The sequence below is a fragment of the Cucurbita pepo genome, chromosome 20, assembly GCF_057944985.1.
Source record: "Cucurbita pepo subsp. pepo isolate OVF chromosome 20, ASM5794498v1, whole genome shotgun sequence".
NCBI classification, from domain to species: Eukaryota; Viridiplantae; Streptophyta; class Magnoliopsida; order Cucurbitales; family Cucurbitaceae; genus Cucurbita; species Cucurbita pepo.
Window position 1 is genome coordinate 8986620 of NC_141817.1, and position 19124 is coordinate 9005743.

Consider the following 19124-nt stretch of genomic DNA (forward strand, 5'->3'; position numbering starts at 1 on the left):
AATGTCAATCGAACAAGACAGCTAACTAAATTGATTTCATGACCATATGAAGCACAACAATCTACCCCAACGTCAATCGAACGAGACAGCTAACTAAATTGATTTCATGACCATACAAGGCACAACAATCTACCCCAACGTCAAACGCCAATCGAACGATACAGCGCATGCAAGGAATTCTTCACCATCATTACACAAAATTGAAGTTCTTGCAATAGAAGCATGATCAAAAGAGATAGCTTCCTCTTATGGGAGGCATATCCTAACACAAATCCTTCAAAGTTTCAGCCTTTCAAGCCACGATGATCAAGTACGCAAAGCGAAAACATAAATAATTCATCCAACAGGATTGAAGATCAAAATTATTAGTTCAATTAAAATACAAGAAGATGCTGAGATTCAAAAGCTCGCTTTCCCGCTTCAAAGATAAATTAAATCGTCAATCATACCTTAACTTTAGATACTCTTCTCCGAGCATTAGCAAGTAGGAAGAGAACAAGGAGTAAGATAAAAAGCATTACTAACAAAGGAATTCTCCATAGCTCGAAGGCTCGTGCTCGGTCAAGTTTGGTTTCTGAACCGTCCTGCAAGTTTGAAAATGCATTTGCATAAGAAACCATCAGATAACTTGCACCTCATTTGTTATATGCTAAGTTTTGTGTTTTATGGAATGTAAAGCTGTATAACTGTTGGTGTGTAGAGGTCGGGTTTGAGTGATCGCAACAGGGTTTGTTAGACTCGTCTATTTGAAGATGAGTATGAAGAAAACATTTCAAGTTTGAAGAGAAATTGTAACAGCCCAAGCCCAAGCTCAAGCCCACCGTGAGCAGATATTGTCCTCTTTGAGTTTTCCCCTTCGGACTTCCCCTCAAGGTTTTTAAAACGCGTCTGCTAGGGAGAGGAAAACCACACCCTTATAAAGAATGTTTCGTTCTCCTCCCCAACCGACGTGGGATCTCATAATCCACTCCCTTCGGTGTCCAGCGTCCTCGCTGGCACATTGCCCAGTGTTTGGCTCCGATACCATTTGTTACAGCCCAAGCTTACCGCTAGCAGATATTGTTCTCTTTGAGCTTTCCCTTTCGGGCTTCCCCTCAAGGTTTTTAAAACGTGTCTACTAGGGAGAGGATTCCACACCCTTATAAGGAATGTTTCGTTTTCCTCCCCAATCGACGTGGGATCTCACAAAAATCTAAACGGATATTAAGAAAAACTTACACAAATCCAGGAAGGAACTGAAAAGACTCACTTTCATATCAAGATTCCCCATTAGTTGTACGTGTCTCATTGCAAAAATTTCTTGAGCATACTTAAAAAGATCCACATCCAGATAATTGAGTGTTCTAATCTCCTGCAGAACTGCATCAGAAACATGACGCCGTGCCTGCAAGAAAGTATTGAGAAATAAAAGAATCAGCAAAATAAACAACTCCTGTTCCATGCTCTCTTATAAATATAAGAGGCATGATGAGTATGAGTTGACCTGTTATCCGTTTCTTATTTCTTGTTTCATTCGAAACCCGAAGAACAGCAAGAACACAATTCTCTTTCTCCTAAAAACCTTATGCAATAACATTTTTTAAGAAAGAAACACAAAAATGTGATTGGTAATAGTTTCGTATTCGTTCTTTCTTTTTGGTGACAACACTTGATTGAATCGGGTATCCAATCATACCTCTTTTGAGAAATTTGCAGGGGAAATCCGCTTTAAAGAAGCAAATCGACGACGAGATTGGGTCTTTAGTAGACTCGAAATGCACCCTTCATATACTTCAATAAGTTCTGTGACAGTCATCTGGCATGTCGAAATCAAGGGAATATAAATTAGATCAGATATGGGTGGCAGATATACAATTTTTCTGAAGTGACTTACATTTTTCCTCTTTGCTTCATCTTCATCTTGCAAAGCCTTTTCATCTAAGGTACTATTGTTCTGTAAAGGAAAACTGATTAAGATAGATCCTGGATTATGTATATGATTACAAAATGAGAGGAGCTTGCCTGATCAACATTGCTCTCAAGCTCAGAGTCTAAATGCAAAGAGCTACTATTACCTGTAAATCAAAGGGAGATCTTAGTCAAAACATAGGGCAACATTTCTCTTGAAAAATGGCTATACAGCATCAAAAGAAGTTCAGATGACCGTTAATAGAAGATTTATAAGGGTGGGAAACCTCTCCCTAGTAGACACGTTTTAAAACTGTGAGGCTGACGGCGTAACGGACTAAAGAGGACAATATCTGCTAGCGGTGGGCTTGGGCTATTACAAATGGTATCAGAGCTAGACATCGAGTGATGTGTCAGCGAGGACGCTGGGCCTCCAAAGGGGGTGGATTGTGAGATACCACATCGTTTAGAGAGGGGAACAAAGCATTCCTTATAAGGGTCTGGAAACCTCTCCCTAGTAAACGTGTTTCAAACCGTGTGGCTGATGGCGATACATAAAAGGCTAAAGCGGACAATATTTGCTAGCGATGGGCTTGGGTTGTTACAAATGGTATTAGAGCTAGACACCGGGCGGTGTGCCAGCAAGGACGTTGGACCACCAAGGAAGGCGGATTGTGAGATACCACATCAGTTGGAGAGGGGAACGAAGCATTCCTTATAAGGGTGTGGAAACTTCTCCTTAGCAGACATATTTTAAAACCGTGAGGCTGACGGCGATACGTAACGGGCTAAAGCGGACAATATCCATTAGCGGTGGGCTTGGGCTGTTACACTAATCTTTTCCACCGAAAGTAATCCAATTGGCAAAACCTCCCAAATGTGGTCTGTTTAGTTAAAGGTTTGAGCATGGGTAACCTTCCCATAGATGGCAAAAGATAGTGCACTTGCAAACTCAATCCATAAACATATCATAGACGAGTAAGCTTTGAACTGTCAATCATGATAAATTAGCAACCAGCAGAATCTTAAGCAACGAAGTACAATTCAAGAACCACAACTTAACTATAAAGGGCCAAATAAGATTCTGAAAGATGATAAATATCCATTTCTTTTTGAAAACAAAAGTAATCTTGAATAAAAAGATATTCAGCATCGTGATCCGAAAAAGGAACGACATAAGCCTAGGTTACAAATATGAATTTCACCCGAGCTCGAGACATGCTCTCCCATTTTTTTCAACGGTCATCCTTTCAAAAATGAAACGAAGCTACTATGGCAGAATTTCACCCGAGCTTGCCTATGGTCTACTTGACTAAAACAGAGCTTACGTCTTTATAGATGACGAACAAGATTACCGAACCTTCCTTACTTCTACTTTTTTTTATCTCTTAGTTGGTGCAAACTTAATCCTCCATTTTGTAATTATAGTTTGTCTATGACCAATAAGAGAACTTTTCTGTAATTTCATATCATGAATCTATTATCATTAGTATCCTATTTACATGATAAGCAACAGAACAAAACATAAACCTGATTGATTGTCAGCTAAAGTGCCCGTGCTAAAGTTGGCGTCTCTTAGCTGTGAAATCACCTGTGAACCGACCACATTTGCAAACATCGTCGCAGATTCCTTATGTTCCGCAGTTAGACCAACATATAACATAGCATTCAACCTCATCTGCAAGAATAACAAGCATCTACCATAATTGGAACCATAAGGAGGCCAAGTATCAGAAAGAAAATTGTCCATATACCCACTGTTATAATTTAAGAAACCATCTCTTGTTACCTTTGCTACACGAAGCACGTGTTGACCAAGGCTCTTATATTCCCGTACACAGTGCCGGATCTCGTGTGATTCATCTAGGTAGGAGTTGTTTGTCAATCCTGCTATCTGAAAACTTTTCAATGGTCAATTGCGTTTCTAAAAGAATGAAAAGTGCATCACCAAACGCACTGTTAACGGGGTATTATATCCACCAAGACAACAAAATCTCATTCGTATAACTAACAGTTTGTCGATATCGCATTCAGCCAATATTTAAATTAATTCAGAATTACCTGGAATGTAGCCCCATTATGAACAATATCATGAACAATGGGGTCATCAATAAACTCCTGCAGTGGCATAAGAATATCCTTCATATCATATGGACTGTCAATCTTATCTTCACTTGAACCTTCCTGTCTTCTAGCATGTCTCTGTTCATAGCATTTGGTAGACAGTAATTTTTTTTTATAAGATTGTAGTAAATAAGAGAATTCATATGAACTGAGCTAGAAATATAATGAACTAACTTGGTTAGCAATCTTGCTTACCTAACGCCTTGAACCGAAGCACGCCTTTAAACACATTTATGATCACTAGATAATCTAAATCTTGGATTAATGTATTTTGTGTAAGCAAGTTATTCACATTCAACACATCTTATATTTTTCTTCACTTACGTTAAAATAAAAAAAATGCACAAGATTGGACAACAGGACACTTACTCGAGCAAATAGGTCGGCCCTCATCCACGGAACCAAATATTTCCACGGCCAAATATCCAGTGTGCTCACTCCAGCCTTCTTTGCACGCAGACGTTTGGACATTTTTGTTGCAGAAGCTAGATCAGGATGCACCAAAAATCTAGCTGCTACCTCAACTGAAAATTCATATGAACTAAAAACACGGTCAACTGGATTCCGAACAATTGTCACCACCGACGTCCTCTCCTTCGGTAGTTTTTCCATCATGCTATAATCATCATGAGTAGCCAACAATCTGCATTTCTCCTTTCTGCAATTCAAATTCAAACACCATACAGGTTGATAATTATTATGAGCCAAAGCTAAAGTAAAGCTAGTAAAACACAACATTACAAAAGTTGAATGTATGTCATATGAAACAATTTGAAAAATAAAACAACAACCATCTTGTTATACCTGGGGTCAAAACGTAACTTATCATAAGAACGGGGACACTCCTGAGAGCTTGGGTACAACTTTTTCAAGAAACTGCGAGTTACAGAACATAACCAATAACACTAAGACAATGATACTCGAGTAATCAATACTCAGTGAACTTTATGATTTGAAAGTTACCAGTGGTAATACGATCGCCCTCCTGTTCTTGGAACATGGAGAAAGAACAGTAAATCTTGTAGTGTATGTTTATCTTTGTTGATACCCTGATGAAGAGCAGATGATGCCCAATTTTTTACAACCGTTTCACAGTGTTCAAAATTTTTTTCGACGGTTGAAGCACATGCTGGCATGTAATGGAAAGAACTCAGTACATCAATGAGTCGAATAATAGGAGCAAAATGCCAATAAAACGTGGTCTTGAAAATATACTTGAGATTCTAAGGCTCCAATTTGTACAAAATTTAATATGACCTCTGATTGAACTTTAAGTACAAATTTAAATTTATAGATTCAGACTATTTTACTAGAGGCAAGTGAGAAAATTAAAGAACAGCGCACGGGTAGGCAGGCACCAACCTATTCTGAAGAACAACAGAAGCAAAGTTAACTTAATAATGGGATCCATGCATCTCACAACTTCAACAACTGGAGAAAGAGAAATAAGGTTATGAGATGAAGAACAGACTATTCATAGCAAAAGCAATTGTGAAATCACTGGTAAAAGGGGCAACAGAACAAAACATAGGATTGTCAACTCCTAGATATAATTTCCTAAAAATCAAGAAACGGAGCTAGATGTTAGGAATCACGAATCTCCACAATGGTATGATATTGTCCACTTTGAGAATACGCTCTCATGGCTTTGCTTTTGGTTTCTCCAAAAGGGCTCATACCAATGGAGATGTATTCCTTCCTTATAAACCCATGATCATTCCCTTAATTAGCCGGTGCTGGACTCCCCACCAACAATTCTCCCCTCGAACAAAGTAACCATAGAGCCTCCTCTAAGGCCTATGGAGCCCTCGAACAGCCTCCCTTTAATTGAGGCTCGACAACTTTCTCTAGAGTCCTCAAACAAAATACACCCTTTGTTCAACACTTGAGTCACTTTTTTACTACACCTACGAGACTCACAGCTTCTTTGTTCGATATTTAAGGATTTTATTGGCATGACTAAGTTAAGGGCATGGCTCTGATACCATGTTAGGAATCACGAATCTCCACAATGGTATGCTTTTGGTTTCCCCTAAAAGCTCCATAGCAATGGAGATATATTCCTTCCTTATAAACCCAGGATCATTCCCTCCCCCACCAACACTAGAAACAACATTTCAATTTCACATCAACTGTTTGTCAGACAAAATTTCCACAAATATTCATCAAATCATGAATTAAACATTTCTTCAAGGCTTAAACCACTATGTTCCATGCAAAAGCACTCTCAAAATTACTAACCAGCTAAACTCAGCCAGGAACCGAACCAGAAAACCCACCTTGAAAATAAACGCAACAACAACACACCAGAGAATCACAGACCCACTAAACCAGAAAGGAGAGGCAAATAGTTCAAGCATTTACCAGACAGGCACACTAACAAAAACGGGCGCAAGCAAGAATTAAAAGGAAGAACAGAAAAGAAATTCCAGGAATGAAACGGCAGAAAAACAGAGCATTAACCCGACAAAATGAAAATCAGCAACAAGAAAACCGAGAAGGAAAAGTTATGTCCTACAAGTATTGGTTTTATGGATCTCGTGTTCATAAATTCCCGAGATCGTGTTGGGATTCCGAGAGACAGGGCTCGCGATCAATTAGGGCCCACTCAAATCCATCCGGCCGTCAGAAACTTCCAATAACTTTTCCCTTTCGAATTTTCCCAGCATCCAAACAGAAACAGCATCAAATTGGGGGGGAAAACGAAAGGGGATTGAACAAATGATTCTTACTTTGGGTTGAAATGGCGAAGAAAAAAAAGGGCTAGATTTTCTCCGATTCCTCCTCCTCCGAAAATGAAGGGGGAGGATTAATCTCCCTGCCCCCAACAATTGAACAGTTTTCTTTTCTTCGCTTTCTGATACAGAGAATTTGCAATGATTTCATCAGAAAAGATACCAAAGCTTAAAATACAGAGTGCCATTCTATATTCATATATATATATATACACAGAGAGGAAGAGGGACAAAGATAGAGACTTGACAGCGTGAAAAGACTAAAATAGCCTGCTGAACACAAATGGATTTGTGAGGGCAAAATTGTAAAATTACAAATATTTTTAATTTTATACGAATATTAAGGATTTGTAAAATTTACGCCATGATTTTATAAATTTATAAAAACTATGGAAATTTTAAAAAATAATAAAATCAAATTGTTTTTTATTATTAAAAATAAAATTATTTTTTGAATCTAATATGAACATGAAATGTAACCGCCCAGATATTGTCCGCACTGGTATGTTACCTAACGTGTCAGCCTCACGGTTTTAAAAAATAAATGTTTTGTTTTCCTCTCAACCGATATAGGATCTTACAATCCACTCCTTAGTGGTCAGCATACTCGATGACACATCGTTCGGTCTCTGGCTCTGATATCATTTGTAACAGCTCAAGCTCATCGCTAGCAAATATTGTCCGCTTTGGCTCTTTACGTATCATCGTTAGCCTCACGATTTTAAAACGCATCTGTTTTCCATATACTTATAAGGAAATGTTTTGTTCCCTTCTCTAATTGATATAGGATCTCATATAAAAATATCAATTAAAAGAGTTAAAACGCTACATCAAGTTTAAAAAAGTTCGAGACATAAAACATGGGAAACATATTGACACAAATCCCATCGCTGAAATGGTATCCTGTCACTTGCCATATTGTACGTTCTTGTCGTCGTTCTTGCCATATCTGATGAAAAAAAGTTTTGAAAAAGGTTGAGCATTAAGAATACTTTGTATGTAACCTTCCTAATGAAGTCAGATATAAATATAAATAATAAGAATTTGCAACGTGCATTTGTGAAACCTAAATAAATACGGTTAAAACACACCATTTTCCAATGTCAACGGGTGTACTAATTCTCTAGTGATTCATAAACGAGAATCTCGGGAGACTTTACCCTAACGAATGAGAATTGACACCTAATTAGTGGAGTCGTGCTTCTCCTGTCATATCACTTCATGATATAGATGGATAATTGTCACCGTACTTGTAACGATATCAAATGTCATTAACATTCATACACAAGGTCCAATAATCAACATTCCAAATAACGAAACAACCACGACGGCTACATTATACAACATGCATCACACAGTTCATACATATTCAACCTACCCCTAAGATCATCGTGAAGAGAACCAGTTAAAATTTGAAACGACTTCAAAATTTCAAGCAACCATTTGAACTTAAGCCTAATGAAATTTCAAAAGTTAGAGTTCTAATTAGTTGAGCTATGTTCATATTGGTATTCAAAATTTTAATTTTTAAATTATTTCTTTCATATATTTTATGAGCCAACACGAAATTTGTGTTTACGAGCAAAATTTGCGTGTTTCAACAAATAAATTGCTCCCCTTGTGATTGTACTTTAAACAAAAAATATACATCACTTTGTGTGTGGGTGTTCTTCCATGAAATCTACGTGGTTTGACTCGAGATTATTGAAATTTTCAAATCCTACATTAAATTTTCTATGTAGTTTGTGAAATTTATAAGATCATAGAAATAAATTTGAAACGGTAACGAATGACTTAGACTGATTGATACGAAACTTTTGAGAATTTGATCTACCGAGAACTTAAATATCAAAGAATCCAAAACTATGAACTCAATCGAAAGTTTAAGAACGGATTACGTTGATAGTCAAGATCAAGAGTAAAAAAAAACCCATTTTTAAATACGTGATGATTTAGATCTGAGGTGTGTATGACATAATTTATGTGACGTTGTTAATGAACTGAGTTGATGACGATTCACAGATATTTAATCAAGTATTCAATTTAGTAAAAGTGTTATGGATTAACTATCATAAATTAAAATTTTTAATTTTGGAATTTTAATTTCTCGTAAGCTTTCTAGTTTAAATTTAAAAGGTTACAACTTTGACATCCGAGTAAAGAAGAGGTATATGAATGAACTGAAAACCACATCCGAACAAGAGCAATCTTGAGAATAGGATGATTAAGAAAAAGTTAAAAGAATTGAAAGTTATTACCTATACGAACAAGGCGCGTCTTTCTTTTCGATGGCTCAATCATTTAAATTTCACGGTTAAACATGCTTTATTTGGAGCAATTCTAAATTGGATAACGTTTTTGAAATTTTCCTCAGATGCATGTGAGTGATGACAAAGCATGCCGGAAAAGATTTGTGTTGGTCTTCACTCTTAGACGCGAGAAGTAAGTAACGTAACCATGTCGTAAGGGATACAGTGAAATGCCGAGGCCATCAGGTTTTGAATCCGAATTCCAAATCCTGAATATGAATCGTTACACCATCTTTATTTCTAAGATTAAAAAAAAAAAAAAAAACGACCATTTACGGTGACCCATAACCTAATAGACTTCACATTTGAATACCCATGGCCTTAGAGGCCAAATTTGTGAGTTCGAACATGTTCAGAAACGAACCAACAAGAACTCGAGTATTTTAGGTAAAATTTAGAAGACAACGTTCACTCCCTAATCCTTTTCAAGTTTGATTTAGGTCATAAACGCTATGTCGCATATCTACGTTGTGTGTATGCATGACTAACCTCGTTAGAGATGTTTATTTGAATTAAATAGTCTGAATTTGTCAAATTCCCAAACAATTTAAAAAATTAAATGAAAAATAATATAATATTTAAAAATTTAGAAACTAAACGGTAAACTACTTTTTTTAAAAAAAAAAATTAAAAAGTGAAAAAGTTGAGAGATTGGAATAATTAATGTTTTTAGAAACTCTATGCTTTGCATGTGAACACGTGTTCTCCTCTTATTTGCATACCGTTCTAAATTTACCATATTACCCTCACTTGGACAAAGCTTTTACTTATTTATTTATTAAAAAATTTCAAATTGTAAAAACGCAACCGTTTTGTGGTTGGAGACCGTGAGGAATTAGAATTTTCGAATTAATTATTTAATTAAAATTTTATTAATTGTTAATTCCCTGTGGGGCCCATCCCAATTTTTCACCCTAACTAATTTAAACAACTTTTTATTTTTTTTTTTAAAATTATTTTGCCAATATGTCCATTTAATTGGAGGAGTTGAAATTCTTTTATTAAAAATTAAAATAAAAAAATTTTTCTAAATTTGGTTTTTTTTTTTTTTTTTTTTTTTTTTTTTTATCAAATTTGGTATATTTTCTAAATTGTTTAATATTTTAATGTTTTTCACATTCGAATATGAAAACCGAAAGACACCTCCCCGTAGACGGAAAATCATTTTCCTTGTCGGTGACTGCAGCTCGCAGGTCTCGATATCTCATTTTCCTTGTCACTTTCTGACTACTTGCCTATTATGCAATATGCAAGACGTCGATTTGAGATTTGAATCCACGTCTTTTCAAACCAAAACCTTAATTTGGTACCTTAAACGAACTCAGCCATCTCGACTGAGGTACGTGAAATTTAGAAATTATTTTTCAGAAATTTTTTTAAAAATCAAAATAGTATAATCATTGGTTAAAACATTAAAAAGGGATCAAAATGATCAAAATGCAATTAAAGAAAATAGGGTTAAAAAGGGCAAAAATGTAATTTTCTTATTTTTATTTTTAATTATTGGATCTTTAATTAATTGTAGAGAAAGGATCTAAAGGGAAGAAGAAAAAATGTTTAAAATAAGGAAGAGATTTTATTAAAAATTTTAAAATATTAAAAGAAAATAGAATAGTGACAAAATGACTCTAAAACATTAGAAAAATAGAAAATTAACCCTGAAGAAAGAAAGGGTAAAAGTAACCTAGTAAATCGTAAAATTTTAAGAATAGCTTAAAACGCTTGGATTTTAAGCAGATATGGTACCTCCAATATTTGTTGAGAATGAGAATTGAATTCTCTGAAACCTAACCGTTGTTTCTCCGTAGCTAAGTGGTAGATCGGTCGGCTGTTAACCAATCTCCTACTTAGGGAGATCCAACCATCTAGATCGTCGCCTCAAAAATCCACCTAATGTCGGCTAAGATAAAATATACTAGTTGTTATAAATTTACAAGTCAAGTCAACCTTGGAAATAGGATAGAATGTCGGCTAAGACGAACGAAGTAAGTGGTCTTACTATTAGTATAGTTATATTCGATATTGTGTGTTGACATGTGCCCTATGGTTCTGTATGTGTCGTATATTTGATATGTGTGAATTGTTTATGAATCGATATGACTATGATGTGATATGTATATGTTATGGTATGATAACTCTTACGGTATGATGTGTTCAATGGAACGATATGACTATATTAAGAAATTTGATTTAAGATATAAAGTTAGTTATGAAATATATTTTATATAGTAGAATTTGTAATTTGTATTCTACTTAAACGCTGCGAACAGTAATGAAAATTGGACTTTCAATCCCACTTCTGTTTCTTGGACTTTCGATCCCACTTATGTTTCTCATTATTAACATGGTATCAGAGCGTCATTCTTAACCTGGTATAAGAGCTTCTCATTCCTAATAGACTAAGATATGTTTATGAAACAATCTGCTTAGGTTATGTATAAAAAAAAAAAAAAATGGTTATGATAGATTGATAAAACGATATGGTTAAGATACGTTCCTGTAATGGTATGAGTAGGACACGTTCATGAAATGATATGAGTAAGACACGTTCATGAAACGACATGGTTAAGATACGTTTGGGAAACGATGACTAAGGTATGTTCATGAAATGATACGACTATCGACAGTGAAATGCATAAGGACAATAAAGATATGACAATGTTAGGAAACGATATGACTAGAATATGCATATGAAAATGATATGAATATGAAGTGTTTAAGAAAGGATATGATTATGATATGACTTATGAGCGATGAATATATATATGTTGTAATATAATATGAGAATGACATGATATATGTTATGGTATGATATATGTGATAAATTTTTATAATATGATATGATATAATATATTGTGATACGATATACTATGGTGTGATATGTGTTTGAAAATATGGAAACGTTATGATATGACATATGTATGTAATATGAATGATATGATTGACATGCAAAATGGCGAACGGACATGAAATATAACTCCGACGTATGCATGAAAGATATGATAATGATATGACATGAAGGAAGACGCTAACCGTGTTGTATTAAATGATAATGAAAAAAGAAAAATTTTGGGACCTCATGCATAGTGTGCTCATGCATCGGGGATACCCCTTATCCTTCACGATACTACGGACACATACGCTACGAGGCAGGGGAACGATCATTATGTTTATCATAATGCTACCGTGATAGTTGTTATTCCTAACGGGTGTCCAACATCAATAGCTACCAAAGAATGCTCGTCCGACCAAAAAGGGGTCCAAGAGGTGTGCGAACTGACTGATGGGTCCACACTCGCACGTGTGAACCTTGTGTAGAGAAATTAAGTACACATCGAATTGTCTGTTACGATAGCTGCCGTAGTAAAATAGACTGATATGATAGGGTCTCATTCATTAAATTGTGTGTTTGCATTTAACCCAAGAGCGAGGTTACTGACTATTTCTTAAAATACTCCAGCCATGTGCTTATTCTATTTCAGGTAAAGGCAAGACATCTTTGTACGGGTGACGATGGTATCGCAACTCGAGACCATGATACATGTTTTATAAAGCATGAACGAGTGAATGCATTGAAAACAATTAGAAAGAAAAATAATATTATAGGCTAAAAACGAACAAGCAACAATCACAACTTTGATAGCATATGACTCGGGTATGAAGAATTGACGACTAGTCACGTCCCCACAATAATACATTTTGGAGCATTTTAGCCTTGACGGTGTAAACATGATTTTGGTAAAGAGCTATACACCCCGTATTGATTGACATGGATAGTAAAAAACCTAACAAAACATGAAAGCAGGTAAAAGAGGATGGATCGAGCAAACGACCATGAATAACACGTCCTAGACAAGTATGATCAAGACGTTCGACACGTGGACCACAATGCCTTGAACAAACATGACTTTAAGGATGAACACCCTCTCACCTTTTGAACTTTAGATGTAATATATATAAACGATTCTCAAATTTTAATCATCCATTCGAGATGGAATGGTTGTTTAGAGTGGTTGTTCGATCAGATTCCAACTCCAGTCCTTGAAATTGAATGCTGTTCTTATTAAGCCGATCAGATTATATCAACCAAATTAGCAACGAAGAGATGAAATTCAGCTAACCTATTACAGAAATGAATCGTTGAAAAGACGCAAAGAATCATGGAGAACGAATCAGAATTTTGCACAGTGCGAAGGCAGACCAGTCTCATGGTTCACCGCTACAATCTCAGAAACTTCACATTTCAGCACATCTTGCCCTAGCTTGGCTCCGGCGGACTTGAGTCCCTTCAGCGACACCGGTTGATTGAAGAGGTTCAGCGATGGAAGTTTCGAAGCCGCCGGTAATTTCCCATTCGGTAAGAAATTTGCGAAGTTTTCTTTCAATAATGGAACCTCGAAATCTTCCTTCTTGTGCTTCACGATATTGTCCTTTGCACTTATGTGAGCTCCTGGTTCCATGTGGTTCGTTGAAAAACTGGCTTGATTTGGGAAGTTAGGGTATAGACTTACGTAGCCTCTTAAGTACATCATGTCGATAAGGAACTTCTTCCATGATGCTTGCCAACCGTTTGTTCTAGATTTAGGGATCTGAACTGGATTCTCTTTCGCATTTTCCGTGAATCTTGTGTTCATGTAAACATAAAACTCCCTCCATTGTTTGGGGAAGAAAACTGCTCCCCAACTGCAGGGGAGCTGGTGGAGGTAAGGTGTGTTTGGATGAATCCGCTTGAAGAACTCTGTTGCATTCCATTTAGGTCTTTCTTTAACCACTTCGACTAGCCGAGGCGTGTAGAGGGAGATCGATGATAGCTCGGGTAGAGATATTTGTGGATCGTAGTGGTAGGCTAGGAGGGCGTATTTGATCCAAAGGTAGTAGTATGGAGAGACTTCAATATCGTCTTCGAGTAGGAGTCCATAATCATCGTCCGAAGCAGGGTACCAACTCTCGCTTACAGCTCGTATCAGCCCTCCTTGGATGATTCTTCTTCTGAGGCTTTTGGGGCCATGAGGCCACTCAAAGGAGCTTACTAATTTTATAGTTTCCTCGTCGACTTTACTGTCCATGTTGAAGCTGATAGGTATCTCATCCCCTAGGTAATATGCATCTTTTAGCGACTTGAGAAGCCTTGTTAACGAGCCTGCACGGTTTTGTGTGATAATGTTGATTGAAATCCGCATCTTGTTCCAATCTGAAAGGAAATAAAAAAGGATGAGAGCTCTGCAATTGCATGGCAAGAGTTTATATCAGGAGAAACTGAGAGAAAAGAGGAAGTATCTTAGCGTTCTTACTTGGAAGTGCTGTTGATCGAAGATCGGCCATCCAAAGAACTTTAGAAATTGAAGGCCTGGGTAAAAGAATCACTGTTGTACTACCATTCAAGTTAGCCTCTGATGCCATTTTTAAAGCCTTCTTCACATTAGGATCAACATCGGCCACAGTGATGACGACGCTGGGATTGTGTATTTTGATCAATCCCTTCATACCGGCATACACTGCTTGCACCACAGGGACCTCAGAATTTGATATTCCAGAGAGAGCCCCAATGGCCAAGTTGAATATCTTGAACCTCCGTTCTTTACAGACCGACTTCGGCCATTTAAGAGCAGCTGCAGCATCTTCACACGGGCAAAAGTTACCGCCAGACACTGCAATATAAGCCTTCTTTCCAACAGTGGATCTGAACTTTTCTAGAAGTGGTGCTAGTGCTTTAGCTTCATCAACAGAATGAGCATAAAATAGAGCATCTATCTTTTGAGGATACATAGCTGCCCATTGTGTGATATAACCAGTAGACATCGCCTTCCACCATTGATCATCCCGAACTTGAACAATGTCCTTAAATATGACAGTGGTCTCGGAAACGTAAGCCAGCCTGTGTTCACTGTCACCCCAAGTTTCCTTGTCTTTTGGGTCTACAGGAAGAACAAATGAGGCAGCATTTCTATACTTTTGAAGCTGATAGCTGCATATTTGGTATTAAAACAATTAGCCACCCAAAACTTAGGAGATGTTGAAATATGAGTAGTGGAAACAGCTAGTAATAAGTTACCTTAGATGGAGATCTTCTCCAGTTGCAAAGGTGAAGGGGGTTTCAATGAAAAGTGTCTTCACAAGCTCTGCGGATAAGAACCAAGAGCTCGAGAGAAAGTCGACCTGCACAATTTTATTGACGGTGATGTCATAAGCAGGATCAGGCAAGTAAAGCCCTGCTTCCTTGGATCGAAACTTTCGATAACTCGGGAATGTGAAATCCTTCTGTCGAAATGGCAAAATCCTACCTATGCTGCCCAAAACTGCGTTCTTGTATTTGTCGGTCCCTGCTACATGAGACAAAATCTGTAGCATTTTACGGCCAGGAATCATGTCATCATCAAGAATATATACTAAATCAGCTTCGGTTTGTAAGGCCATTTGGAACCGTCCGTAGTACTTGAAGTCATAGCTTGAGCTAATAAAGCTAATTCTGGAGTTGTTATAGCTATCTACAATTCTTTTCAAAGAGAGCTCATTTGGGCTCCCAAATGCAAGCACCCAAACATGGTGGAAAGGAAGGCTTTGCTGAAGCAAAGAGTTAAGTTGTGCACACAGAGTTTTCCTCTTAAAATGGTTCAAGATCACTGTAACTTTTGGCTTGTTTGGTCCTCTCAAATCCCACTTGGACTTCATTGCCATTAGCTGAGAAAGAGTCTCAGTTCCAAGGCTTTTGCTTTGAAAATCTAGAATCTCATTGTAAAGCTCTGTTTTCAACTTTATCATCTGCCCATCAGTGGACTTCTTTTGCTCAAAATCAATCTTCTCATTCTCACAAGCTTCCTCCGGAGTAATCGGTCTGAATTCCGCTTGCATTATTAGAGAAGCTGGTTCTTCGCTTCGACCCACTACATGGTGCGGTATTACGAACTGTCTCCATTGTTGAGCGATTCTTGTAGGCCAAGAGAAATCCGGTTTGGTTCTCAAGTCTATTGCAGGGCTGACATAATACAGTAGAAATGTTGCATATAATGCGAAGGCAAACTGGAGACATGTAAGACCAGCAACAAGCTTTGTTGAAGAATTTCTTTGAGGTCTTAACTTTCCTTTTCCTCCAACATAATCATTGATCATCCCTTCTAAACAATCCCCGTTTTGTGTTGCAGGATTCCGAAAGATACCCATCTTCTTCTCGCAACTTCAGGACAATCGCAACCCTGTAGCAAAACCGCATATCAGATACGTCCTTTTCATATGATTCTGAAAAGACTGATCATCCAGACCGAGCTGAAAGTAATTTGCTTACCTTAAAACTCCCAAATATTGATATGTCGAATTCTGGACAAAAACTATCTTCCACCTGAGAAACCTGTGAACGGATACTGGAATGAGAAAGGCTTGTCAAGAAAGTTGAGATATGAATAAGAACAGGAACGGGGAGACTTAAAAAAGGAAGAGGCTTTTGGGGTAGTGTATAAAATAGGAAAGAAAGTGTGTTTGTTCATGAAAAACGCACTCAATGTCACATGGGGTTGACGCTTATAATGTTAGGAGTTTTTATTACAAACTGTGTCAAAAAACGTCTTACCCTCGCTGCTTTTTGTCTTGCAATGTTAAACCCCTCAAGGAACCACTTACAAAGCCCCGGATTTGAAGCCTTGTTTTGTGCACTTTCTAGACTTTCTCTCTCCTTCTAGAGTCTGCTCTCTTCTTGAAAGTAATTTATAGAAGATTTTTATAAGAGTATAACATTACCACCAGAGGTGTTTCAAACATTTTCCCCTGTTTTTTTAGAGTTTAATCGTAAGTGATGTGAGGGGATTTAAAATTTTGATCTCTTGATCCAGTATACGGGCTTTATGCCAGTTGAACAAAGATTCAAGGACATGTGCCTTATACCACTTGTCACAATCGCATTTTTTTTGGCAACAGACTTTGCGATTGTGCGGCACTCACTCCCAACACCAAGTGAGTCAAGCCAATTTGTATTCGCGTCGCCTACGACCGAGCAACATATGCTCAAGCCTCTAGCCTCATTTGAGTAGAAGGTTTTAGAAAACAGGACAAAGAGATTTTTGGAAAGCGAGTTTGAAAGTAAGAATGAGGCAAGATTTAAAAGTAACGTTATATAAGCAAAAGGCCACAGAAGGCTTAAATAATATATAACTTTTTGGGCAGATAAAATTTGACAACTAATTGCATTCCCTTATATAGTACATCTTGAGGCGATTCAGGTCTAGCAGGTGATTTCGCCAAGCGGTCATACAAAATCAGGGGGTGTGGCAAGGTATTTCTAACTTACAACCTTATAAGTGAGGTAAAAGTTTATTAAATTATACTCGAGTTGGATCTAGAAGGTTCGTAAGAGGTAAATGTACCTTTTTAAGTTGTTAACTATTGATTTATGCTTAAGTGTAGCTATGAGCTCTGGAAAATAATCTTATAGACTTGTAATTATTGAGAATTTCATCTCTATCTCTCTAGAAAAGAATCTTATAGATATCAACCCTCTATTTGTAGGGCTCTATTTTTAGAGGTTTAAGCCCCTATGTTTAGAGGTTTAAGCCTACTAACTTAGCCATTCAAAGCCTCACTACAATATCCTTTGGTTAGAATTTGAAGGTTTAAGCCTACTAACTTAGCCATTCAAAGCCTCACTACAATATCCTTTGGTTAGAATTTGAAGCTAATCTCATAAAACACAAACCCAAATCTCTAAAACAACGAACACCCTAAAAAAAGGAAGCTTTTTAGTTCAAAAGTGAAAGACAAAAGGTTAAAAAAGGGTGAAAACGCCATATTTCAAGGCAGATCTGACTGCGAAAGCAACCAAACCATGCAGGGGGGATGTCCATGGCGCCATGGGAAAAAGGAATAGTTAAAAGAAAAAAGGCAAACCCAAAAAGACAACAAACAAAGAAGTCAAAAATACTTACAAAAACTTGAAGTGAAAGCAAACGATATCTTCTTCAGCAAACAATCCAAAGCCAAGAAACCCCACAACTTGAAAAACCAGAGGCATCAAATAAAGGCTTAATATAGTAGCAAAGAAGAAGAAGAAGAAGAAAAAACAAAGTGTTTGACTTTTTATAGAGATACATAGAAACGTAGAGAAATGAAGTAGCAAGTTCTGGAAAATGGGATTCAGCCAAACTTTAATCTTGGCGGGCTGCTTGAATGCAAAGAATGAAGAAAAAAAAAAAAACAAGTGTTCATCATGTGGGTTTTCTTTTTGGTTAGGCTGTGTTTGTGAGTGGAGGATGATGAAGAAAAGTTTTTAGTTTTGAATATAGAAATCCAAGTGTTTGGATGAGATGCATTATCATTATTACATTTAACATATCATGAAATTGGAGCTGCAGCTTGAATGTTTTGAAACCATACAGTATTATGTTCTTACTTTTTGGGGCAAATGAACAGTTTCGTGGGGTTTCTTTGAACATTCTCTTTCGCTCGTTTTGATAATGCTTTCGTTTTTTTCGTTCTATTTTCAGATTTTGAAGAACATGTGCGTTTCTCTTTGGGACAACAAGGGTGAGGATTTGATCTTTTGACTTAAAAGAGAAGTACGTATCAATTACCGTTGAATTATGCTTTACTTTGGTAAAAACGATACGTGTTTGAGTACTTATTTTAGGTTTTCAACCTTGGATCAGGCTCTTAAAGGTTCAATTTTATGTTTTGTACGTTAAGTTCTTAGTTTAAATCTAATTCTCGTGAGCACTAAATACATATTTATCGAATTCTTGTTGAGGTGAGAGATCAAATCATTAGTTTTGAGGATGGTAGAAAATGTTGAAGATGAAAGTCCCACATCGGCTAATTTAGTGAATGATCATATGTTTATAATCAAAGAATACTCTCTCGATTGGTGTGAGGCTTTTTGGGAAGCCCAAAGCACAGCCACGAGAGCTTATGCTCAAAGTAGACAATATCATACGAGAGTCAAGTCATGCCCTAAACTTAGCCATGCCAATAGATTGGTAAATCCTCAAATGTCGAACAAAAGACTTCAAAAAAAAAAAAAAAAAAAGTAAAAACGTTGCTATTAATTAATAATTTATTTTTAAATTCTAATTAAAAAACAAAAAACAAG

At 36.8% G+C, this 19124-nt stretch overlaps 2 protein-coding genes and 2 long non-coding RNA genes across 7 annotated transcripts; 2 read left to right on the forward strand and 2 right to left on the reverse strand.

Moving 5' to 3' along the window:
- Window positions 1-311: 311 nt before the first annotated feature.
- Window positions 312-6927, reverse strand: LOC111783422 (protein-tyrosine sulfotransferase). Of its 3 annotated transcripts, none has more exons than XM_023664345.2 (13): window positions 6744-6927; window positions 5374-5442; window positions 4975-5140; window positions 4816-4887; window positions 4381-4669; window positions 3949-4089; window positions 3677-3781; window positions 3418-3565; window positions 2002-2054; window positions 1874-1933; window positions 1676-1795; window positions 1250-1384; window positions 312-584 (listed from the first exon to the last, which is right to left on the reverse strand). In XM_023664345.2, the coding sequence occupies exons 2-13, from the start codon at window positions 5420-5422 to the stop codon at window positions 444-446; spliced, it is 1479 nt and encodes a 492-aa protein (XP_023520113.2). In that variant the 5' UTR covers window positions 5423-5442; window positions 6744-6927; the 3' UTR covers window positions 312-443. The 3 variants fall into 3 exon arrangements, with proteins under 3 accessions (XP_023520113.2, XP_023520112.2, XP_023520114.2); XM_023664344.2 differs by having other exon boundaries at window positions 6530-6927; XM_023664346.2 differs by having other exon boundaries at window positions 350-584; window positions 1219-1384; window positions 6530-6927.
- A 6166-nt stretch (window positions 6928-13093) lies between these two features.
- On the reverse strand, window positions 13094-16213 carry LOC111783035 (uncharacterized). The gene is made up of 3 exons (XM_023663911.2): window positions 15108-16213; window positions 14347-15020; window positions 13094-14246 (listed from the first exon to the last, which is right to left on the reverse strand). The coding sequence occupies exons 1-3, from the start codon at window positions 16211-16213 to the stop codon at window positions 13228-13230; spliced, it is 2799 nt and encodes a 932-aa protein (XP_023519679.2). The 3' UTR covers window positions 13094-13227.
- On the forward strand, window positions 15942-18756 carry LOC111783036 (uncharacterized). 2 transcript variants are annotated; one of them, XR_015414709.1, is made up of 4 exons: window positions 15942-16082; window positions 16195-16321; window positions 17243-17345; window positions 18523-18756. It is a non-coding gene; the product is annotated as an uncharacterized LOC111783036 (long non-coding RNA). The 2 variants fall into 2 exon arrangements; XR_002813262.2 differs by lacking the exons at window positions 17243-17345; window positions 18523-18756 and having other exon boundaries at window positions 16195-16788.
- LOC147786505 (uncharacterized) lies at window positions 17366-18236 on the forward strand. Its single transcript, XR_015414710.1, has 2 exons — window positions 17366-17564; window positions 17651-18236. It is a non-coding gene; the product is annotated as an uncharacterized LOC147786505 (long non-coding RNA).
- Window positions 18757-19124: the final 368 nt, after the last annotated feature.

Excerpts from the sequence above, each read along its gene's own strand:
- LOC111783422 (XM_023664345.2), bottom strand. The coding sequence starts at position 5,422 with ATGGATCCCATTATTAAGTTAACTTTGCTTCTGTTGTTCTTCAGAATA. Across the intron at positions 3,782-3,948 it reads ATAATGGGGCTACATTCCAG|ATAGCAGGATTGACAAACAA; the intron begins GTAATTCTGAAT and ends AAAAGTTTTCAG. Across the intron at positions 1,796-1,873 it reads ATGAAGCAAAGAGGAAAAAT|ATGACTGTCACAGAACTTAT; the intron begins GTAAGTCACTTC and ends TCGACATGCCAG.
- LOC111783035 (XM_023663911.2), bottom strand. The coding sequence starts at position 16,213 with ATGGGTATCTTTCGGAATCCTGCAACACAAAACGGGGATTGTTTAGAA. Across the intron at positions 15,021-15,107 it reads GGAGAAGATCTCCATCTAAG|CTATCAGCTTCAAAAGTATA; the intron begins GTAACTTATTAC and ends CCAAATATGCAG. Across the intron at positions 14,247-14,346 it reads TCGATCAACAGCACTTCCAA|ATTGGAACAAGATGCGGATT; the intron begins GTAAGAACGCTA and ends ATTTCCTTTCAG.